The sequence below is a fragment of the Podarcis vaucheri genome (genome assembly GCF_965113315.1).
Source record: "Podarcis vaucheri genome assembly, chromosome: 6".
In the NCBI taxonomy this organism is placed as follows: Eukaryota; Metazoa; Chordata; class Lepidosauria; order Squamata; family Lacertidae; genus Podarcis; species Podarcis vaucheri.
The window spans coordinates 87,499,355-87,524,451 of record NC_138764.1 but is presented as its reverse complement, the minus strand read 5'-3'; the positions used below and the strand labels follow the sequence as shown (position 1 = coordinate 87,524,451).

General features: G+C 43.7%; 1 protein-coding gene across 4 annotated transcripts in view; it reads right to left on the bottom strand.

Moving 5' to 3' along the window:
* SLC9A8 (solute carrier family 9 member A8) overlaps positions 1–24,519 on the bottom strand; it is a 55,537-nt gene extending 31,018 nt beyond the window's left edge. The window contains exons 1-3 of one of the 4 annotated variants that reach the window (XM_082226113.1): positions 24,291–24,519; positions 14,207–14,385; positions 10,100–10,180 (exon numbers count right to left, since the gene is read on the bottom strand). In XM_082226113.1, coding sequence (XP_082082239.1) covers positions 10,100–10,180; positions 14,207–14,385; positions 24,291–24,322 — 292 coding nt within the window. In that variant the 5' untranslated portion in view covers positions 24,323–24,519. Of the gene's footprint in view, positions 1–10,099; positions 10,181–14,206; positions 14,386–23,604; positions 23,771–24,136; positions 24,266–24,290 lie in introns of those variants that run through there. The other 3 variants (XM_082226111.1, XM_082226110.1, XM_082226112.1) reach the window with 3 other exon arrangements.
* Positions 24,520–25,097: the final 578 nt, after the last annotated feature.

Genomic DNA, 25,097 nt, shown 5'->3' with positions numbered 1-25,097 from the left:
CACTGGATTGGTAATGCCTTGGTTTCTCTTCCTTAATAGTTCATTCCTTCTTCCTCTAAACTCTCAAGGAAGGAACCTTCTAACTCCTCCTTCTAACTTAGTTGTTCTTAAACTTTTTTCTCTGGGCCACACTTTCAGAATAAAAATTTGCTCACCCCACACCAATTTTTCATTGATAAAAAATTCATTGGAAAACAAAAAGAAACTACTCCTAGCAATGCTTGATTTATAATATAAAACACAACCACTCCATAATATGAACACCCAGAAAATACAAAACAATGCAACTGCATAAGAACATTCCCAAAATATAATTATAAACAAGCCTTTTACATGTGTACCTTACGTATGCAGACAAACTCAATGAGAGGTGTGAACTTGTTTGAAAGGTGATCTCATTTACCAGGTCTAATTTGAGACAAACTCTCATATCCTCATCAACACAAAGAAATCTCTCTCATTTCTGAACTTTCATATTTCTGAACTGTAAGAGTTGAAAACTCCTGTTCACCCACAATATGTTGGACAGAATTGCAGAATAGCCAATATTCTTGCTCTAATTTGGAAAAAAAATCTATCCATACGCTGTTGTATCTGTCTGTCTGTCTGTCTACACAAAACTACACTACACAACACTATTTAAATGCTTCTTTGATTGTCCTTGAATCTTCCCACTGCACTTGCCATCCTCTCCTGCCTCACCATTTGAGAACCACTGTTCTAACTCAATTGAGATCTCTGCAGGTCTGTCTGGCACCTATAGTTTGTACAAGATTCTGCCCTCCCCCCACATAAGTGAAATCACGTAAAGTGGGGGGCACCCTCTAATCACCGTTTTGGCCACTCTGTCACTTCAATCCACACAGAAAATACTGTATCCCCAAATATCCACAACTAGAATTGAAGTTCTGGGGCTGACAGGAGGATGCAAGGGAAAGCAGCTACTGTTGCTGAGCTACCCCACACATCAGCTGTCAGGCGTGGACGCTGAGCAGTGTAAACAAACCCTGCTGCGCCTCTGGTCTCTCTGGGCTCTGGGGAGGGTCTTCTTGCAAGCCGCGAGGCCTCTCTAGCCCTCTCCCACCATTTCCGGGTTTGAATTCAATCATTTATTTATTTCCCGACGCTGCTCAGGCACGAGGCAATCATACATAAATGTGGGTGGGGGAATGCTTGGATTTACTTTGACACAGAAAAGCATGTGTTAGGATGCAGGAGCGATTCTTTATTCTAACTCTGGGGGGTATGGTTTGAGAACTGGAAGTGAGAGTTTGGAAGGGTATTTTTAGAACAGGCAGATGTCACTCTGACTTACAGAAGTGATCAAAAGAGCATCAAATGAGCCGCTCCTGATAAATGTGTTGTAACGCAATATACTGTGAAAATATGAAGCTTGTTTCTCTTTCAGGGACAACCTTCTAAATGTCAGTATAGGATGACCCCTTAAAAGTGCGGGGGGGGGGGAGAGAGAAGTGCAGCTACAAACCAAAAAGAAAGCAGTGTGTGCTGCAACAGAATTTTTCTCTTAATCTTTTAAACACAGGAATAAGAAGAAGCCTTACATTTACTTGTGAAAGGCATTTCTTTTCCAGCAAGCCTTTGGGTAACTGTCTGTTCCAAGACTGAGTTGTTGCAATATTTTGTGGATTTTCATTTTAAACAGCATTTTTGTTTTACCCGCTTATGCTGTTTGTTGTGACCCATCCTAAGATCACATGTGACGAGGCACAGGTCATATAAATCTTACAAATAAAGAAATAGTTGAGAAGCAGAAGCTATGCGGGGCTGATTCTCACTAATTCCAGCAAAGTCAGCCTTCCTCCAAGGAATATAAAACCAAACCCAGCCAATCAAATGGAACAGCATCAACTGAGCCTTCTCTAATCTGCCACTTTTCAGATATTCATAGAAACTTGGAATCAGAAGGGACCCCTGCAATGCAAGAACCTTTTGTCCAGTGTGGGGCTTGACAACTACCCCTTCAGTTCCGAATTGTAGGCAAGCTTTCCAGATACCCTGCAAACTTAAAACAGGTTATGCTTACTTTGTCCTTAAAAATTGTTAACAAGGCTTTGGTTACATTTGCATTTCATAGGCTGGAAGAGCAGACCTACATTTCCAAACTTGGCAGGCCGTGTTGAACAGCTCAATCTATTTTCCACAACCCACAGTGCTGAGAAGAGTTTGCTTTCTTTCTTTTTTAATTAAGAAGTCTTATGAAATCAGAGAGATTCCAACTGAAGAGTTTCCTAAGCGTAGAACATGATGCCCTGCAGGCATTTCCATAGAAAGCTACAAAGGTATGCATGTAAAATGGGACAGGTGAGCTTATTTTGGAATGGGTGGAATCTCCTAGCCAGCAGGAAGGATGTGATAGAAAGCAAATCCACAGGAGAAACCAAGAATATTGCTTAAACAATATGATTCAGCAACTGATAGGAAGGTATCTGAATTTTGCCATGTAACATTCTGCCTAGTCACTGGCTGGCAAGCTTTTATCGAGAAACAAAACGAGAGACAACTTGTTCCAAACTATGCTTGATGTGTCACTTCTGCACTGAGTGAACTGTGGGAAATGTCATAACATAGCTGATTGCTTGAAATCTCAAGAGTGACACATTTTCTGTAACTGTTCATAATTAATGCTTTCGTTCCCCATACACATTTTACTTTAATCTCTTATGTATTACGCATTCATCTGTCAAAGAATAGAACCTGCTACATTAAGCCTGTTCAACCAATTTTCAAACCTGCTGCTAAACACACACACTTCAACATACCAGCTGTTATGATACCAACTTCTTTTGTAAGCTCTTCAAAATGCTCCAAAACACATTTAGCCTGGGACAGACCAGGATGTGGATAGGAGACCAAGTGCAAATCCAACATAGGTTACCACAAATTCTGCCTCAGGCAAACATAAAAACCAGCCAATTAAAAAACACCAGTACAATCAATTAAAAACTTTCCATCAACCACATAAAAGTGGTTGTTGCTTTTGTAAAAAGAGAGACCAGCAAAATTCACAAGGCAGAGGTTCAGAAACAAGATCTGAGTGCTTAACAATGCTCATCACAAAGGAAAGAATTAGAAGGCCCTCAGTTGCTCTCCAGCTCAGATTGGAAGCCAAATTAGAGAAGAGTTCTCAGTTTACCTCCCCATTCAGTCCCAAAATAGCCGGTGCGGAGCAAATAGTGGTTACCACTGAGTAACTTCTTGCCTCAAGGAGTCTAGAAACATAGGAAGCTGCCTTTTGCCCATCAAACCCAGTGTTTGTACTCCTGGGATCTCAAGCAGGATTCTGATCCATCACTTAATACCTGACCCTTTTAACTGGGTTTTAAGTGGCTGAAACTAGGACGCTCTGCATGCAATGCATGTGCTCTGGGATGGAGTTAAGGTCGCCCAGCTATCCCATCCCCCCAGCTACATTCAAAGCTGCAGCCTCTTTCAAATATCCCCATTGATTTCAACAGGGACTTTGGACTGGCTCGCAAATAAGCTCAGCAATTTACAAATTCTGAGGGAAGTGGCTGGTTTTATTTCTGTGCCAACCCAATGTGGTCCATGAGGAACCATCCCTAGTAATATTCAGTAGTAACTGCACCAGTGCAGAGCACTAGAAAAATTTGCACACACAGAGGCTTAAGAGGGCAGAAGCACAGGAGACTAATGGGATTAGCACTTCCACCACTTTGACTAGAATAGAGATCTTCAATGGTCGCCTTCTGCAATACTGCAATGGGATATCTTGAATGCAGGGGGGAAGTGTATTCAGTTGAACCAGGGCAAGTCCAAGACTATTTGCTGCCTGTAGAAAAGGACAGCGTACCACTACAGCCCCAGTCCACTTACAGAAGGCAACCGGACTAGCAACCATCAGCAGCCCATGTGGTGGGAACTGTTTTTCCAACACTAGCTTCACTGCTTTATACATGGATGGGGCTGGGTGGTGGCAAGGCTGGGGCTGTGTGCATGCCCCAACAGATCCAATCTAACATTCCTGCCAATGTACCTATGCAACTCCAGCTACACCCAGCTCTGGTATGTAGTGGCGACGGTGGTGTTGGGATGGTGGCTCTGCCCCCAGCACGTGCACCACTAGTGCTGCCAGCTGAAACTTAATGCAACCTCCAAAATAGGATAGCAATCCTCCAGCACACCTAAGGCAGCGTGCTAATTATGGTGACCAAGGATAGACCATGTGGATACACCAAGAACCTGCCCCCTGAGGCAGCCACCTCCTTCTGCCTAATGCTAGGCTGACCCTAAACTGGACCTCTTAGGATGATGGCAAAATTATAACCAGATTACCTTGCAATGTTACCAACGGTAAGGAGTTTGGGAGGAAGAAACTACAGTAGTACAAAGAAATAACAACAATAAAAACCTGCTTCTAAAACAAGCTCTTAAATGACAATGAATTTTATCCCTCGAAGGTCATGCAAATAACTTATCTTGAGCGTAGAATGTAAGTGTTCCTGGCATGCAAATTTGGATCTCTTTGGCAGAGGGAGTTCATAACAACCCTTATTGTGAAACAGTGGTTGGACCGGGAAGCCAAATTTCCAGTAAAGAGTTGGGAGGGGAAAGAAAAACTCATACCCTGCTTATTCAACAAGTAAACTGCTTTGAAGTCAGGATCCTGTTGATACAACACTAAAAATGTTACAACATACAGGATTCCTGAGGAAACTGAGAGGAGAACTTGCCCGAAACGTAATCCTTGCATTCCTCCCTCCAAATGAGATTGCATCAGTATGAACATAAGACTCCTACTGAGGGAACTTCCAGGAAAATTCGTGCAAATAAAAGTTAATAAGAAAAAGGAGAACTTGATGCTCTCACACTAAGGGAATTAAACAAAACACTCCTTTGTTTAGAATTAAAAGTTGCTTACATCCCGTCTTCCATATAACTGTCTATCAAGATAGTAAACTCAGCAGAATATGTCATGTCTGTTCTACAACCACTAGATGAAAGATTCAGGTAGGTAGCCGTGTTGGTCTGATGCAGTCAAAATAAAAAAATAAAATTAAAAAATTGTCCAGTAGCACCTTAGAGACCAACTAAGTTTGTTCTGGCTATAAGCTTTCGTGTGCGTGCAAAACTTATACCCAGAACAAACTTAGTTTGTCTCTAAGGTGCTACTGGACAATTTTTAATTTTTATTTATTTATTTCCACTAGATGCAAATTCAGTCTTCTGTTCTTGTTTACGGGATATGCATACTGAATTTGCAGTGCTGAACTCCTAAATTGTGCTTTTATTAACAGATGCTCTTGAGTTGTATCTCATTGTATGTTTTTTTGATATATTGCAATCCACCCTGTGACCACATGGCAGGATAAAAAAACTCCCAAATAAATAAATAAAATTACAATGGCACACGCTCTCACGCTTTGAAGGCATAGTCTCTCAGAAATCAGGACTGCTACACCAGCATGCCAAACCAATGGGTAAGCAGAATCCAGCTGCTGAACTTTTCAAACATATTCGCAAATGCCTCAGAGTTTGATCTGGATTTAAGATGACAATCTCTTACTCTCCAAGTGACAGAAATAGCCCTCATTACGCTACAGTGAAGATGCTTCATAATCTTGCAGTAGCTGTAAGATTTTAAGATACAAAGATTAGGTTCTCAGAGCAAGCTCAGTAGCATACACCCTTAAGGAAGAACTTCTGTATCTCTTTCAAATACCAACTACCACAGAGTAAAATATAGTTGTGGCACCCAAGATTGACCAAGATTAAGGTGCCCCTCCTCCCCAGCTCCTAGGCACATCTCAGTTTTGTAATAAACAATTAGAGAGGTCAGCCTGAACCATTTCAGAGGTAGATTAGTAAAGCTTTAATGGACAGATCTGGTTTCTTTATTTTTGTGCCAAATATGATCCGAAACAAGCTCTTTCATTTTGAGTCCAAAGTTAGCAGGTACATTGCATGTCATAGTGAAAGCACTTCTGCTAACCACTTCTGCTTTTCCATTTAGCAATAAAAACTGGAACAAAAACATTTCTGACCATTCGTCTATCTGGCTCAGTACTATCTACATCAAGGGCAGGCAGGAAGCAGATAAGAGATCTATTGGTAGATCTCTGGGTGATTTCCTATAGGATTTATGACTTCCAGTTTTTTTAAAAAAAACAACAACAAATAAATCTGCCCCACCCCCCAAAAATACTTTTTTTGCTGCAGAAAGAAAGAAAGAAAGAAAGAAAGAAAGAAAGAAGAGGATGACAGCCAGGGGGCAGTAACCATTTTTTTTTTTTTTTTTATGATGAAGGACGACGAGCTCAGCTCAGTTCTGGTACTCACAGCAAATTCATGGGCTCAGAATCCCTTAATTCTAGGTACATGTCTTTTGTATCTGCTCCCAGTTGGTAGATCTCAGGGCTTACATCCTGCAAGTCTAAATGCTGCCCACCTTGGTTCACACTGACTGGCAATGGCTCTCCAAGGTTTCACAAAGGAATCTTTCACGGCCCTATCTGAAGATACCAGGGATTGAATCTTTTTGGATTCAGCCCATGTGCTCTACCAACTGAGCTACATCCCTCCCCCTTGAGGACAGCTCCTGAAGGATAATATGGCTGGTGGTATCATATGCCAATGAGAGGTTCAGCAGAACCAACAGGCATGTGCTTCCCCTGTCCAGTTCCTGCATAGTTCATCCACCTGGTCGGTCCTAAACAAACCAGAATCAGGCCTGAACTCATATAGGAAAGAATTCAGATAGTGAGCTTCATCCAAGAAAGGCAAGAGGTTGTTTGCCACGTTCCAGGACCTTAATCAAGAATAGAACAGTGGACACAGTCTGAGAATTATCTAGGGCAATGGGATCCAATAATGCCTTTTTCAACAGTGGTCTCACCACAGCCTTCACACCTCTAGGCTTTACCATCACAAGTGAACTAACTCTTCTACCCGCTGCAATATTTTATGGTCTCCTTGCTTGTACTTTCTGTCTCTCTCTCTTTCTGTTCGTACTTTAATGGCATTTCCAAAACAGCACTCCCTTATATTATTGCTCTTTCCTAAGTGTCTCATGGCTCGTCCACAGCCACTGCTAAAGTCCTATTTATCCTAAGGCTTTTGTCATTTGTTCCAGGGCCAACTCAGCATCTAATCTCCCTCTTCTTCAGACAATGTCTCGAACGTGTTCCTCAGTTCAACTTGGATGTGCTTCACAGGACATATTGTTCCCCTAGTCAGCTTCTGTGTTTCTTTGCTCCTTTCTTACGGCATTTTTATTCTCAGTTTGGCGTCTTGATGGCAGCTCCTCAATGGCATGCAATGTTTTAGTAGCATCATGATAATTAATACATGGCCTTTATGTAGTACTTAATTCCAAAGGGCTCAAAGCTTATCAAAATTACTTACATATTAATAAGAAGCAGCACTACGACCTTGATTATTTATAAAGAGCTTAAAACTATACTGGGCCCTGTAGAATAGCTCCGTGAAAAAGCATTCCTTGCCAAAGGCTTACAACTTAACAATGCAACATAAGAACAGGGAGAGAAAAGAGCAATCTTAAGAAGAACAGCTAATAATTGCAGTTAAAAGAAGGGCTAGTTGTTTAGTGACTATTTATCTACATTAGCTCAGCAATACTTAACAACAAGCCTTAAGGCAGACTAGTGTTAACATAGCTATTTTACCCATGCTAAGGATGGAAATGAGCTGCTGCTGAAAGGTAGGCGATAGAACCATCCCCAACCCTGTATCCTTCAAATGATTTGGATGCAAACTCCTATCATTTTCAGCCAGCATGGCCAATGGTCAGGGATGATGAGAGCTGCAATACAACATCACCTGATGGTTGGAGACTCCTGCACTAAGGACCACAACCGGTGAGTTCATGACTGGTGTACGATGTAACGGATGTAAGGGACTTGCAGAGCATAGTTCATGCTTTTAGCTACCAGATTTCCCTAAAAATAGCTTTCCACCTTGGATAAATCTTCCAACTTTCAGCTTGGTAAATCATAGAATTGTAGACTTGGAAGGAACCCTGGGGATCCTTTAGTCCAACCCCCTGCAATGCAGGAAACCCAGCTAAAGCATCCATGACAGATGGCCATCCAACCACTGCTTTAAAACCTCCCAAGAAGAAAAGCCCACAACCTCCCAAGGTAGTCTGTTCCACTGTTGAAGAGCTCTTATTGTCAGAAAATTCTTTCTGATGTTTTGTTGGAATCTCCTTTCTTGTAACTTGAAGCCATGGGTATGGGTCTTACCCTCCAGGAGAAAACAAGTTTGCTCCATATTTCATGTGACAGCCCTTTGGATATTTGACAATGGCTACCCTATCGCCTCTCAGTCTCATTTTATCCAGGCTAAACATATCCAACTCCCTCAATTGTTCCTCACAAGACTTGAAGGAAAAGCCATTGCTCTCTTCTCCTTTCAGTTGACAATGTAAACATAACTTGACTTCCTCATGCAACGTAAAATCCACTATAGCCTCATTTGGACAAAATGCAAAACACCTGAACAGACCTCAAGGTGAAGCACTCCCACTTCCTTTTCCACCCCTTCAAGACACTCACGATGGGGAGATAGCTATTATGTGATAACCCGACCAAACTGTGACCTGTGTTAACTATAGTTAAGGGATCAAACTGTGGTTTATGATCCTGTCTTCTTTGGTTAAGCCATAGCTAAGATCAAGCACAATCTGGAGACTGTCATAAAAATAAACCAAAGTTAGTTGAAACTAAGTGGAGGCTTTTGATCTCCTCCTCACAATTGTACCGGAGGAGTGAGGACACGAGTCCAAGGCTCATTCATGTAAAACTAAACCATAGTTTAGTGTTACACATCCATACCAGATCTATGTCTATTATTCCCAATCTCTTTCCCCTGCAGGACTCCTTCTCGTGTTCTGTTACGATAGCCTACTTTCCTATTGCCTATCATTTATCGTCTTTTGCTAACTGTCAGTCACAAGTTTGGAGACAGCTGCAGAATGCTTCTTCGATTCCATATCTCTTCCAAGACCTTCAGCTGAGCAACATTTTGTATACACTAACAAGTCGAGCATAACCTCCATGCATCTGCCTACAGAGAACTGTGAAATCTGGGGAGCTACACACAGTGTATCTGCTTCTGAAAGCGAGAGAGAAGCAATGGCTATATCTAGGCCAACTCCTGCCACAGGACACTATTAAACTGGGGGTGAAAGTTCTCTCTAAAATCAAGGAAACCTAAAAAATAAAAAAGCAAGCAAAAAAGCCCCTTATGAGCTCTTCACACCATAAATTCTTAACTTTATGATACTGGGTCTTGTTTATAAGAACTCTGTGCCCCTGCCTGTAAATTCTGCCTTCTCTGCTTTTGTGTATTTTTTAATAATGATCTAATTCATCAGACCTCACACACCACCCGGTTGGTGCCTCTGAATTTTCTCCAGCTGCTCACATCCTTATGATAAGCATCTCCCTGGCTGTTGACACAGAGTCCATGAGAGAAGCAGATGGCTGCATGCCTGCTGCTATGGCTGCCGTTAGGAACATGGAAACTGATTTATATCAGGTCAGACTATTGGTTCCTTCTAGCTCAGTATTGTCTGGCAGGTGCTCTCCATGGTTTCAGGCAAAACTCTCTCCTAGGCCAACCTGGAGATGCCGGGGATTGAACCCAAGACTTTCTGCATGCAAAGCAGATGCTCTCCCACCAAGCCACATACAGCTTGCTGAGTGACCTTGGGCCAGTCACTGCCTCTCAGCCTAACATCTCTCACAGGGTTGTGTGGAGATTAAAGGAGGGGGGAGAACCATGAGCGCAACCTTGAGCTCCTTAGAGACAAATGGTGAGATATAAATGCAATGAACAATAAATAAACAAATTCCCCCAAGCACAGCAATGGTTGGGTCTGGAGAGAACAGATCCCCCTGCGAACTAGATTAGCTCTCAGACAAGACCTGGTTCGTTCTCTGCAAAACAGCCTGCACCGTCGTCCCTTCTCCCTCTTACAGCACATTTGCTTCACTGAATCAGAATGAGCACTGGAAAGAAAGGGTGTGTTTTATCTGAACAATTAATGAGTACACAAGAATACAGTTCCTTTTCCCCATTGTTATGAGGTACTCACCTAAAGAAACAACAGCAACACTCTCTGGCATGAAATGCAGCCTGAATCTTATCAATAAATGCACCAATATGATGCAGATACCTGGCAGGGAAACAAAACGACATTTAGGTACAGGATGAACAGCAGCTACACAGCACAATTCAAACAAATTGTGTGATTCCCTTTGGAAATTAAAAAAAAATGCAAAGCCAAAAAAAGATGTAGTAGCGATGGAGTTGAGAAATATCAAATATTGCCAGAACAGGGACAAGTGCATTAAAAGATGAAATAGTAGGTTTTACAGTGTTGTGTGGGTTTTTTATTTTTAAGAAAATCTCCTTCAGTATCCCCCAGGTGGATAGAATCATTCTTGATGACTTGATTACAAAGAACCATGCATGACAGTGCACCTGCGTAACAGGGCTTTCGAGACTCAAGTGCCTTAAAAAGTCCTGATCCTAAACACACTGGCACAAATCTTAAGATAAATGAAGAAGCTTACAGAAGGCACATTTCTCTTCTCCTCTTGCAGCCACCTGTGTGCCCCCGAAAGCCTCACTGGAGAGTCAGGAGAGCTCCACTAAACAATTTGGAATAAGGTGAGGGAGCTCTTTGGGGAGATGGGAAAAGGAAATATTCCTTCTATGAACTTCCTGCAGTTAACTTTTCTTAGGAGCCAGCCCGACTTTGGCCAATTATCTTCACCTCACATTGCTTAGGAAGACATCCCAACTCTCCCAAGATTGGTGACTGCAGGGGAATCAGGGGGTAGAAAACTTTCCTTTCCACTGTCTTCTGTAAAATAACTTACCTTAGGATGCCAGCTGTTTACATGGCCATTAATCCAATGGATTTCAGTAGAACTTACCTTACAGGTAAAACATACTCAGATATTAAACTGATAAGAACAGAGGCAACACTTGATCTTAGCCAAAAGGCCAAGAACCTCTTGAAACTATCCCTATCAGTGCCGCAGAAGTGCCACTGCTGTGGTGGAATGTCCAAATCTGGTATCTGGCATTTACAAACTGGACAAGGACAACTGGCCCACTAGTGCATTGGTCTGCAAATGGTAGTTCAGGACCCATAACCAGGTCACAGGTAGATGGATAGAAACAAAGCATTAAAAATGGCTCCCCAAATACAGATTTGGGCTGAAAGGGGTCCCAGGGCTGAAAATATTGAAGACTACTACTCTGATAAGTGGGGTACATGGGAGTGCTCAGATCCGTTCCCCCAAATTTCTCAGTTGTGATTTGGAGCAGTTATTAGGAGGAGCAGTCTTGTCCGAGCAGAACAAGAGGCTCTTGCTGCTTCTTAACGTCGTCATACCTCAGTGCAAATGAAAGTCTCTCTGCTAGTCCCTCTGTCCACTTCAAGGGGATTCTGTGAAGAGCAGAAGGCTGGTGGCAACCATAAAAAAAATGGCTGGCTAATCCACCAAGCCAGCCTTTGCGGACTCCCCAGCCCACGTGTTTATTTTGTGCCAGCTAGTTATAGTTCTGTTGTTACGGTTGTAGTAGCTGGACAGTTAATGGCACAAAACCACTACTTGGGGTAGGGGTGGGTAGTAGCAGGTAGATGGCACTCGCAGTACTGGCTGCTTCCAGGACAGTTTTTAATACAGTCCAGATCTTAGTTTATATTAGTATATTTTGCTAGAAAAGGGAGGGAAAGAATCTTCCATCACTCCAAAGCAACCTTTTAAATTCTTTGTGATGTTTAGACTTTGAGTTGCATTATCTTCTGCCCTTTCCTTTGGCTTGGAACTTTCATTTTTATGACTACTTAAACATCAAGTTAGCCTTGGATGCAAGGCAGATGCCGGTTTCCTCTAAAGACAAAGGGCTGTTTTGCACAAACAAGGAATGTTCGTTTATTTGGAATAAAAACTATCTCAATTTTATTGCCTTCTTTTGCTTTGCTTAAAGTCTCTTGGCACTTTTATCATAGGATCTGCCTCCCTGTGCTTATACAAAATGTCTACAGTATTGCAAACAAGCCTGTACTTTCTCACACAAAGTGAATATTCTTATTACAGCAGACGTCTAAAAGAACACAGAAAACTGTCCAACGTTTGTGTTTTTCTGGAGAGGACATGCACACACACGCACACTTGCAATTAATAAAGAACAACCTGAAGTTGACACAGCTCTGTTTCAGAGTGGCATTCCCGGCTGAATGCACACACCAAGTGGCAACCTTTCCCGGTCTCCAACCAGCACACAAGGTGGAGCGCACAGGACCATCTCCACAGGTACGCTATGTAAGAACACAAGAGTCCTGAAGAATCAGCTCATCTAGTCCAACATCCCGGCCAACAAGGTAACTCCAGGAAGCTCACAAGCAAAGTACGAAGGCAGCAGTCCCTGACACCCCAATATTCCCACCAAGTGACAGGTGTTTAGCAGGAAACTACCTTTGTGCATGGGAGCTGCATAAACCAGGGGTGGGGAACGTCTGTCCCATGGGCTAAATGTGGCCTTGCAACTCCTCTGTCTGTGGCCGGGTGTCCACACACTTATCAGCAAGGGTCTTCAAAGGCAACCCTTGCCCTAAGAGATTACAACTCAGTGGCAGAACACATGGTATGCATGCAGAAAGCCCCACATTCAGCCCTTTCTATCTCTAGTTAAAAAGATCAGGTAGCAGGTGTTGTGCTCAAGTTCATCCAGATACCCTAGAGCAGTGTTCCCCAACCTTGGGCCTCTAGCTGTTTTTGGACTACAACTCCCATAATCCCTAGCTAGCAAGACCAGTGGTCAGGGATGATGGGAACTGTAGTCCAAAAACAGCTGGAGGCCCAAGGTTGGGGAACACTGCCCTAGAGAACCATTGCCAAAGTAGGCAATACTAGGTGTGATGGATGGCCTATGGCAGGTTCCTCTAGCCTAGTACAAATATGTTATCACCATCAACACAGGAAAGTACATGACTTTGGAGAGCGGAAAATGCCAGTTGGGCAATACTATCTCAATCTATTGCAATTAAATTTGCCAAACGCCTTCTGCATGCCCTGCAGATGTTGCAGGACTCCAACTCTCATTAGCCCTACCAGCAGGGCCAATGATCAGCGACACTGGGAGATCTAGTCCAGCAACATCTGGAGGGCCTTGGGTTCTCTTTTCCCTGCTTTAGGGCAGCAGCATCTTGTCCAGCCCTCCCACTCCCTTCTGCTTAGCACAAACCTGAAGAAGAGCTCTCCAGAACTCAAAAGATTTGCTCACTACTTTGTGAGACATTTGTTGGTGCTAACAGAGCTATTCTTCTTCTGCGATGGCATGAATACTAGTGAACAAATGACTGTGGGCCCTGCAGTACCCAGAAAAGCATGACAGCGAGGATGCAATGGAAGCAGCAAAGTGTGTCTTCTTCACTGCCACTGAGCAGGCTCAATAATGAGCATTCACTGTCATTCCATCCCAGTCTTCTGGAGTTTTCCTCACATGAATTCAAGCAGAATCCCAGTTTGTTTCATTGCTGTCAACACTGGTATATACCAACAAGTCTCCCACCAAGTGGGATAGGGGCATCCATATATTCCACAGATCAACCAGGGCTTCAGCAATACAGCCAGTCCTATTATCTGAAAAAAATTCCCAAAGCCATTTGGAAACTAAACGAATCTATCAGCCTCTGAGGGCAGATCATCCTAACAGGTCCCTAATATCTCATGGGCTTGTGTAAATACAACAATCCACATAGAGAATCGCCCAGTTCATATGCACTAAATAAGCATGCAAACAAAAACCATGCAAAAACTCAAAGGAACAAAAAAGTTTACTAATGCTCCACACTGAAATAAAGCTAGTGATTGGGACGGGGAGGAGAAAAGAAAGTACTATGAGATATTTTCTCAACTATTATTTGACTTCAGACCCTCAGAAGCAGACTAGTTTGCTTGTTTTCTAAGGATCAGAAACATAATACCAGGGAACAATTCTTGACTGGAATAGCAAACATGGAAGTGAATTCTAAGTGAGGGTGGCCTGTGAACAGTGAAACAGGGGACTTGGGTAACAGAGATGTTTAGGCTACCCATGTTCCTATGTTTCCACTCGTCCACCTGCATTTGCTCCGGCGAGCAGCCAAGAGTAACTGATCAGAAAGTCTTGGATGCACATTCACCTAATACAAGAAGACTAAAGAATATAGTCATGCCGCTTGACTGCTCCTCTTGTTGAGCTTGCACCCCAGTTTGCACCGGAAGGATAGGCTTGGCAGGTGTAGGAAGCACTAGCTTCGTGGTGAGCGCCAGCGTGGTGTGGAGGGTGGCATTGAGCACTTCGTGGGTAGCGTTTGAGAACCTGTAAGATAAAACACACCCAGGTCAGACTGAGGAGACACTCGGCTGGTTTTGCTCCAGCAGGAATCATTACTGAATGACTCACTGAAAGCTAAAAACTCATTTTCAAGTTATGCTTTTAGTTCAGCCATCCTTGATATAATAAACATGGCAAAATGGTGTTAATCCTGGTCCACATACTGAACTACCTACACTCAGCTGCATGCACTAAAAACAAGGTTAGGAACATGCGATGTTGCCTAAGACCACGGACCAGTATTCTTCAACCATGAGTCCACCATATGTTGCCGGGATTCGACTTCCATCATCCTGGACCACTGGCACAGCTGGATCAGATTTGTAGTCCAGTAACACCCAAGGAGCCAAGGTTGAAGAACACTGATATAGACCAGGCATAGGCAAACTCTGCCCTCCAGATGTTTTGGGACTACAACTCCCATCATCCCTGGCTAACAGGACCAGTGGTCAGGGATGATGGGAGTTGTAGTCCCAAAGCACCTGGCGGGCCAAGTTTGCCTATGCCTGATATAGGCAATTTGTCGATTTAGTCCATTGCTGAAGTTTCAGAGGAGGAGCAGACCTCCGAGTTTTCAGGAAAAGGTCATTCCCCGTCCGCTGCAGACACCTGAACCTTTTAACTAGACATGCCAGAGACTGAACCTGGGATGTTATACATGCAAAGCACTATCTCTGAATTACTCTCACCCCCACCAATGATTTAGTACACAGTAAATGTTCACTGGATAAAGTTTTTTCCCCCCGTTATCCCCCCAAAAAAATTGTGAAAATGTGGGCACCTGTCAGAGACTCTAGTGTCCTGCACTTCTGCTCTGAATGAACATGTGTCAGATGCCACAATAGATTATTCAGTAAGAAGCTACACTGAAATTAAGTGCTCATTAAGTACATGTTCCTATATACATTTATGTTGCCTCGGGTATGTGAGGTGACATGTTTTGCTGCTTTAAATTTTCTGCTGTGCAGCACTGAGCCTGCCTAGACAAAAAACAAATTAAAGATGCCAAAGGAAGATGGGGTGTGTGGGTGTGGGTGTTTGTGGGTGTTTGAAAGGGCTCTCTGCTCATGAAAAGTCAGCAGCTTTCAAGGATTGGCTAGTGTTCCCTGCGGGATCAGGTCCCTTTGGACAAAGAGGAGGAGGAAGCTAGATCTTCACAGGAGTGGGGAGGCGATTTGGGGAAAGCTGCTGATGGAGACAGAATGTATTTCAGCAAGGTATATGGTCAGTTCTAGAAAGGCAGCCACAAAAGGAGGTAAGTGCAGGAAGAAAAGGAGTTAGCAGGGTTTGTGAAAGTGAGATATCAGGAAAGGGCCAGCTGAGGCAAGATGCAAAGCAAAACATAACAAGAACAGGCAAAAGCCAGGAGAGAGGCTACAGTAAATGCTTTGCTGCACAGAGCAAAGGCTGCCAAGAGGAAGTTTATACAGGGACAAAAAAGGGCATTCACAAATCAAAGAGGGGAGTGGTGGAACTGGGCAAAGAGCCAGCAGAAGTAGCTGGGCCCCGGGAGGCCTGTGATTTTCCAGAGATTCAGTGCCTTATGGAGCAAGGCTTAAGCCCAACTGCACAAGGTCCAGCAACTGAGGACCATGACAGCATTTAGGGAGGAAAAGCAGGAAGGACATTAAAAAACACAAAAAACCCCTGTGTCTGAGGTTATATCTGCCAGCCTTGGATGAAAATATTCCCCATGTGATGCAAAAAAGACCCCACCCACAATTTGCAGAAAGCAGGATATAGCAGAAAGCAAGCAGGAGTATTGGTGGTAGGGATGTCCCAGAATGCTTCAATTACATGGCAGTATTGTGATGAATGAGCAGCTATGCACCTTGCTTGGCACCCTTGTTCTACTTCTTTGAGAGGGAAGAGACAACCACGTTGATCCTTGGACTTAAACCTCGTAAGAGAGGGTAGATGCCTTAGGGTACCTTCATGCAACTAGTATCTTAAACAGCTCAGGACCACAATACCTCAAAGACCGCCTCTCCCCGTATAAACTAGCTCAGACTCTGCAATCATCCTCTAAGGCCCTTCTTTGTGTTCCTCCCCCATGGGAGGACAGGAGGCTGGAAACATAAGAACGGGCCTTTGCTGGAATGGCTGCCTGCTTGTGGAATGCCTCCCCAAGGATGGTTATCTGGCATCTTCATTACACATCTTTAGGTGCCAGGCAAAAGCCTTCTTCTTCAACCAGGCCTTTGGCTGATTAACAGTCTTTGTCCTTTTGTGAAAGGGGGGAGGTTATTGGCTTGTTTTGTTTTTCTTATGTACTCTGTGGTTTTCTTCTGTATTTTTATGCGGTGAACTGCCCTGAGATCTTCGGATGAAGGGCAATATAAAAATTTAAGAAATGAAATCAATCAATCAATCTCTAAGCGCGCCGAGCATGTCAGAGGCCTTCTCAAGTGTGAGTTAAAAGCAGCTAGGCCAGGCATGTCCAAAGTCCGTTTTGGGGGCCTAATCCGGCCCCTGTGGCAGTTTATTTCCTGGGGTAAAATCCTAAAAAAACTCCTCAACAACCTCAACCCTAAAAAAAGCTCAGCATCTTCAGCTGGCCCTTTGGCTGGCCCTCACGGCCCGTCACTTCATCAAATCTGGCCCTCTTTGAAAAAAGTTTGGACACCACTGAGCTAGGCCAAGTTGGTGAGAAATTGAGAATGTGACAGTCTTGGATGATGAGGCAGGCAGGGGTGTGGATGTGGATCATGCGCTTTGTGATAATGATGACTGGGAGGGGAGAGTGGTCTTGGGCTACCTAAACAACACAGAAAGATCCCAAGGGATCCTGAAGGAAGCAGAAGATAAAGGGGAGTGAGAAGACTTATACGAGTTCTTGCCAAGATGGAAATAATGGGCAATTATTGCTAGACACAATGCGCTCCTCAAAACATCATTTTTATGCTACATCAATGTTGTTTTGTGTTTATGATGGTATTGGGGAGGTTATATATGATTCCACTTTCAATACTGCTTTAGGCCAGCAAATGTTTTGGGGTGGACATTCTGCTTTGTTTCCAATCAGTGCATGCTCCATACTTTCCTGTTGAAATCCTGTAACTTTTTGTTCCACTTTTATTGCACTATAGTACAATAATGCCCCTCCAAATGGCAATCACATAACCTTGGGGAATTATTGCAGAACAAGCAATAAAGTGGAATGGTTTGTGGACAGTCCAGTGTAAATCTATCACTAAGGCAATATTATTAAATCGGTGGCATGTTGCAGAATATACCTGCAAAAACCCATCAGTCTGAAGGGGGGAAATACATGTTGAATTATTATGGTGCAGTTATATATTCAAGTATTCAACAAGACAGGAGTATTTGGTATATTGTCATGGACATGGCAAAAACAAATAGTAGCACATGATGACAAATGGACTCTAGCATTAGGTACTGGATTAAAAGAAGACATGGACTGCAAGATATCATAAGCTTTTATCTATAAAAGGTAAAAATAACTGGGACCTACAATAAAATGTTGCAGTACATTTCTCATTACCACCTATCCAACAGTTAATCAGCATTCTGTGCCCACTACAGTGGAGTAGGGATGGGCAAAGGGAAAAATGAATTTATTTCACAACAGGAATTATGGTGTCATATCTTGAGCCACTATATGCAAAACCTCAGCATGTCACAAGCTTTTCTCAAGAGAGAAACCCACCAAATAAGCTAAGGAAACAAAGAAGTAGGTTTAGATTGCACAGCATGATTGCCTAAGAGTTAAACTGCCACTTTTAGTATAAAAAATGCCCAAGTCTTTTTTTGGGGGGTGGCTTATAGGTATTTTTAAAATATAGTTTGTGCTTCTGCAAGCTTGGGGAGGCATTCCCCAAAGCCTGCTGATACCTCCTTTCATGTGTTTAGTGCTGTTTGGGTAATATAAGGGCCCATGCTCAAAGGAGGATACCTGGTAAAGGTAAAGGACCCCTGACAGTTAAGTCCAGTCGCGAACGACTGGGGTTGCGGCGCTCATCTCACTTTATTGGCTGAGGGAGCTGATGTTTGATGACAGTCACGTGACCAGCATGTCTAAGCCGCTTCTGGCAAAACCAGAGCAGCACACAGAAACACCGCTTACCTTCCCGCCGGAGCAGTATCTATTTATCTACTTGCACTGGTGTGCTTTCAAACTGCTAGGTTGGCAGGAGCTGGGACAGAGCAACGGGAGCTCACCCTGTTCGAACCGCCGACCTTCCAATCGGCAAGCCCTAGGCTCAGTGGTTTAGACCACAGTGCCACCCGCCTCCCTGAGGATACCTGACTCATGTTTAAATGTTTTTGACTCTTTTGATACTGTTTGTATTGCTTTTGTTTTGTATTGTCTGCTGCCCTGGGCTTCTTTGGGAAGAAAGTCAGGATAAACATAAGAGAAAATAAAATAAACCATAAATAATAAGCAAAGTAAGCTGCTGTTCCCTTTTTTATTATCTCTACAGTTTGAAAGCCTGAAGACTGGGAACTCTGGCCTACTCTTGCTATTTCAGGCTATTTTGCTATACTTACAAAGAATGCTCATGTTTAATAAAATACATGTAGTGCTGTTTTTTGAAGAATACTAATAAAAGATGACCCGCTTCAAAATGCTGCAGTGAGGTGCTGCTGTTCAGATTCCAGCCGCTCTGTTCCATTTCTCCTTCCCCACCACTGCTTTTCCGGGGCATTTTACCCCCAATAGTCAGTCAGAATACCTAAAACTCACTGGGGTATCTTGGAGGTTCCGCTCCTTTATAATTTCTCTTCCTTTAAAAGAAATGTACTTCAGCTCACTTTGGGGTTCCTCCAAACCCTCTTGTAGTGCTGCTTTGGCTACTTAAGCAAGAATATTCACAATCTGAACATCAAAAAAAAAAGAGGAAATGATAATGCAATGTCATTAAGCAATGGCTCAACAGTGACTGTAAAACTAAGGGATCAATCTTAGAGGAAGAGCCACCAGGATGAGTGGCGTTAGGACAGAGTAAAAAATGTACAATAGAGGATCAAATTTATGTTGGAAATGTTCAGATATAGAGGGCTCCTTAATTCACATGTGGTGGCAATGCAAATTTATGGGGGAAATATGGGAAATTATATATAACAAACTAAAAAAGATGCTTAAGTGCCCCCAAAACCCAGAAGCATTCCTGTTAGCAATAGTAGGCGAGGAAATACCAAATGAAGTTTAAAAGTTATTTCTTTATGCAGCCGCAAGAATACTATACGCAAAAATGTGGAACGAGAAGGCTATCCCAACAAAGGATCAATGGCTGCTTAAACTAATAGAATATGTCGAACTAGCAAGTATGACGGCCAAAATAAGAAAGATAGATGGAAAGATAGTGACAAGCGAGTGGGAACAATTTGACGGATATTTAAAATGAAGTGGTGCTAAGATAAATCTACAAGCAGGGATAAATCTGTGATCAGCAGCAGGCAAAATAAAGGATCATGAATGGAAGGAGAAAAGAATAAATAACCCATGGAGATGTAGCAAACTAATGAATCTGTAATAGGATGTCAATGAAAGATAGGTTGGGAAGTCTGTATTAGATCTGATAGGATGGAAAAAGGTATGTATAATGTATGCTGGAAAATGCATAACTAAAAATAAATTTTAAAAACTGATCTCACACAAGACTTCTCTGAGGTTTGCAAGAGGAGCCCTGAGGCATCCCTAGGCCCACATTCAAAGAAAATTGAGAATGATTTATGGTGCCCACATCACATCAGGTGAAGCATTATTCTGGCAGCTTGGTGAAGCTTTGCTGGAGTGGTGGGGAACGGGCACATGCTGAGGGTGGCATGTGGGGCAGGGAGAATCTTCCAAAGCTTGGCATACATTCAAATCCTACATTTGTACCTTTCTGCTAAACTATCAAGCCTCTAATCTGCCGCCTCCTCCTTTTTTCCTGCCCAAACTCATATGCCAACCTGCCATATGCCAACAAACTCTTATGAGATGTCCACACTTTCCCCAAAGATTCTTAGTAATGGCTTTGCTCACCCCTCCAGCCACAACCTGAAGGACACAACTTTGGGGTGATGGTGCTCTGGTCCCTTTCTTTTTCTATACTTATGTAAATCGTATCATTTATATAAAATCCTTACTGCTGTTTAACAGCTATTTACCTAAGTCCTTTGCTGAGAATACCTTCAGAGACTCTTAATAAAAGAATATTACAGACCATATTTTAAAAATAAAAGTTATATTTTCTTTTTCTTTCTTAAACTTGCACATTACATGCAAAGGAACCTCTAATCTAAAAATGAGAGAGAGGGGATAGAGTGGATTTCTGGACTATGTCGCCTTAATTTACTGATCCAGTTTGCTGAGCCATGGCTGAAAAAGAAGTACTATTTGTGAATGTGGCACAGGTAGGACCAAAGAGGGGTGATAGGATGGATCCTATGCCTGTTTAATTTAGTCACATGACATGGCAACCCAGCACCCAGTTAAGCCAGAAACCCAGTTAAGCCAACAAAGAGTGGAGTAAACTCAAACACTATTTTATAGGCTTGTTTTCCATCTGCCAGACTTAGGCCAGCTCAGCCAGCAACAGCCCTGCTCCTGAACGGAGCTTGGATCTGGTGTACAGTGGTACCTCTGGTTACGTACTTAATTCGTTCTGGAGGTCTGTTCTTAAGCCGAAACTGTTCTTATTCTGAGGTACACTTTCGCTAATAGGGACTCCTGCTGTGATTTCCGTTCACATCCTGGGGCAAAGTTCACAACCAGGAGCAGCTACTTCGGGGTTAGCGGAGCTCGTAACCTGAAGTGTTCATAACCAGAGGTACCACTGTACTTTATGCCGGCTCAATTTATACCACCAGCTGTATATAGGATTGTTCCCTTAACCACTTCTTTGTGAAACCGTTGTGAAGTGCATCAGCATGTGAACTAGGTCCACAGGTAGTTGTCCCTCATCCTAACTAACCTCAAAAACCTCTAGCAAAAGGTGTGTCAACATAAAGAAATTCAAGTGGGGAGCAGCAATATTTTGCTGGGGGGGGGGGAGAAGGAAAAACAAGTCAACTTGCTATCCCCCTTCACTTTTCTTACAACTACTTGGCACAAGATGTACTGGTGACCATCAGCTTGGATTACTTTTAAAGATTACACAAATTAACGGAGGACAAGCTATCAAGCCACAATGGCTATGTTCTTTCTCTAATGTTGAAGGCAGTACACCTCTGACTGTTACTTGCTAGGAATCACTGTGAGTAGAGGATGTGGGATTATAATGAGACTTTGGACTGATCCACCAGGGCTTTTCTTATGTTTTGATAGGTTCTCTGGCTCCATATTCCTACAGTCAGGAGCCAGTTCTCCCTGTAAATGTGTTGGGCCATCCTGCAATTTACGTAATGTGCCCATCCCTTTGAGCAGATGATTTGATTAAATAGGAAGGAAGGAAGCAAACATCCTCTCCCTTCCAGTCTACGATAGCCCCAAACCAATTCTAGGGGTTTTGCTGAGGCTGAAAAGAAGTATACAGCAAGGCAGTAATAGCTCTTTTTCAGCCTAGCAACTTGGCAAGTACTGCCTACTGGTAGACATGCCATGTGCTGATCATCTTCAGGGGCTGCAGCTGACTGTATGCAGCACAACCAACTCTGATTTCTAAAATTCTGTAGGTGGTTTGATTTGTTGGGAAGGGAGAAGTGGCAGGCATCCACGCTTAATTATCTCGCTTAATCACCCCAATTCTCACTTACTTGCAAATCTTAGCTGAAAGCAAAGTGCTGACTGGCAGTGGTTAGCCAGGTATATGATTTGCACCCACCCTGAGATACTAAGCTATTATAGAAAAGAACTCCAGATAAATCAATGCACAGGAGGAAGTGAAGAAACATGTTCTTGATTGTGGATCAGCTTACCTAGCATAAATGATTTGATTTCTCAAATGACATGTACCAGCATCTGAAACTTGAGCAGGTAATACCCCCAGGGCCCCTATATGCTGACACAGGTGTGTATTCACATGCAACACTTTTATGAGCTATTTGTGTGCAAGCATTCAGGTTGTCAACAGAAGAATAAAAATAAAAAAAATCCTTCCAGTAGCACCTTAAAGACCAACTAAGTTAGTTCTTGGTATGAGCTTTCGTGTGCATGCACACTTCTTCTGAAGAAGTGTGCATGCACACGAAAGCTCATACCAAGAACTAACTTAGTTGGTCTTTTAAGGTGCTACTGGAAGGAATTTTTTTATTTTGACTATGGCAGACCAACACGGCTACCTATCTGTAAGAAGAATAAAAGGCATCTCTTAAATGCATGGGAGCATACTGCCCAAGGTAGATTTTACATTTGGACAACAGATAAAGGGAGAGGAGGACTTTGTATGCTGCCATAAATTCCAAATGATGGGCTAGCAATCTAACGTTGATTTATTTTACATTTACATTTTTATCTCCAAGGTGCTCAATGTGGCATGTACAATTCTGTAAAGTAGACTATGCTGATACTATAAACGGCTGATACTATAAACTGGTTCAGACATAACCCCAGGCCAAGCCATATTTTCACACAAATAAGCAGGTTCCTGGAGTCAAAATCCAGGCCCTGCTCCTCCTCTGGTTCTACTGCTGCTGATCTACTCAGAACTACTCAGGACTAAACCATGATGTGGCTTAGGTATGTCTGAACCTTGCCTTGTTGTTTGTCTCACTCCAGACAAATCACAAGCTGTAACCAAAGGCAGTTCTCAGCATACTATGCATGGTTTGTCTGAGAGATGGAAATCATAAGCCTGAGTTCAGGATGCAACACTATGCCAAACCATGGTTTAGTCTTGCATAGCGTGGCAGCAGAATGTCCAGCAGCCACAATCTTCACCGTGGTAACCCACATGAGTTCATACCAAACCACAGCATCCACACTTCTGTTTCTGCCATAATTTCTAGGCATAGGTCAGCACTTTGTAGGCACGGGTGCAAATGGTGGTTCTGTTTTTGTCCTATTGCTTTCCTCATAAAAAACTGAGGATGACAGTTTCCTCCCATTCTGTGGTATGGAGCAGGTTTTCTCACGCACAGAGTCAAAAAACAAAACAAAAAAGCACTCAAATTACGGCACTTTAAAGCTGGCCCGTGTCTGGAAACACAGCACAAAAGGATGAGCCCTGAGTTTTCCTAGAGAAAGTGGAGAGTCAAGAAAAGAAACCCACTCTGACCCCGTGCCTACAAGCTGTGCCTAGAAACTGCGGCACGAACCTCAGTCCGGATGATCCCCCAGTTAGGGCAAATGGCCTATGTGTGAACTGGGCCAGGGATTGGCCCCAGGCCACCCAATGTATTTTTCAGACCAAGGATTTGAACCCTGGCTTCCTGGCTTGTAGTCCAACATCCTCATTCTAACTGGCAACGAGGCTGGTTCAGGAAAGGGCTGAGGCGGACGAAAACAAGGGTGCGAACCGCACGTCCCCCGGGGTGTGGATTTTGGGCCCAAGGCGCTCTGCACATGCTCAGAGGCGCGTGCCCCTGGGGCGAGCAGGTCCATGAGGGCACCCGCTGAGGGGCGGGTCAGCGCCTGCCGTGGATCTTTTCCCCTCTGCCCCGTTCAGCGCCTGCCTGGCCCGGCCCGGCCTTGCCTTCCCACGTTCCCTCTCGCCCGCATCGCCCTGGCAACCGGGGCCTCCGTTCCTCCCGCCTCAGGCCTGCCGGGGATTTCCCCGCGGACGCGCCTGCCAGCCCCTCTCACGGGGCGCGCTTTCCCCTTCCCCCTCCGCAAGGAGAACCCACTCACTCCATTTCCGCCATTTTTCCTCGCTTTCTTCTCCCTCCCGGATCTTAACTGGGGAGGGAAAACTATTACCTCACCGAACACCCCCACCCTCACCCCGCCACCATAGAGAGCCGAGGCTAAACCGGCCGCGGCACACTTCCGGGTTCTCGCTTACGCCTCTCCGGGCTTCGGACGAGGCGTTTCCATGGCAAAAGGGCGGGGTGAGTATCGAGCGAGTGAGGCGCGCGGGTTTCCTGGCAGTGGCGTCACCGCCGCGTGATCGGCGCTCGACGTCACAGCCGCCCCTCCGAAACGCGTCGCCCTGTTCCGCTGCGCTGGGAAGGGATGTCGAGAGAAGGAGTTGCATGTGGATTCCCAGGAATGGGTGACGCGGACATTCCTCGTCCCGCCCTAGTCCCTTCTCCTTTCGTATCGCTTCTGTTCAGCTTATCAGCTGGGATTGCGATCCCCTAAAAATATATATTAAAAAATTCCTGGCTACGCCCACGACTGCGTTGCATACATGCAGTACATACAATACATTTTTCATGATAGGAAAAAGTAGCCCTTTCCATCTTCGTCAGAATGACTTATGACACATGACTGCCCTCTTGAGAAGTAGAGCACAGCCACCCTAAAGGAGTCAAAAAATGGCACCCTCTCCCCATCAACCCATACATCTTTTCCAAAGGCATTCAAATTATTTTGGGGCATAAGGCGATAAAATATCTCAAAGGCCTCATCTAAGGACCTCATGCTTCCCTGACAGTGAAAAAAATTCATTAATAATAAGTACAATCGCTAAACAGCATTGACCATGATATCCTGAAGCAGCTGTCTGAGGGAGGCATGTCACTAGCCGGATCATTGTCTTAGGTTGCATTTAGCCATGTATCTGTACTTCCTAGGTACCTGTTGTACCTTGTAACCTGTGCCTTGCCTGCTGTGCACCAATCAGATTTATGCCTTTGGCTGAAACAGA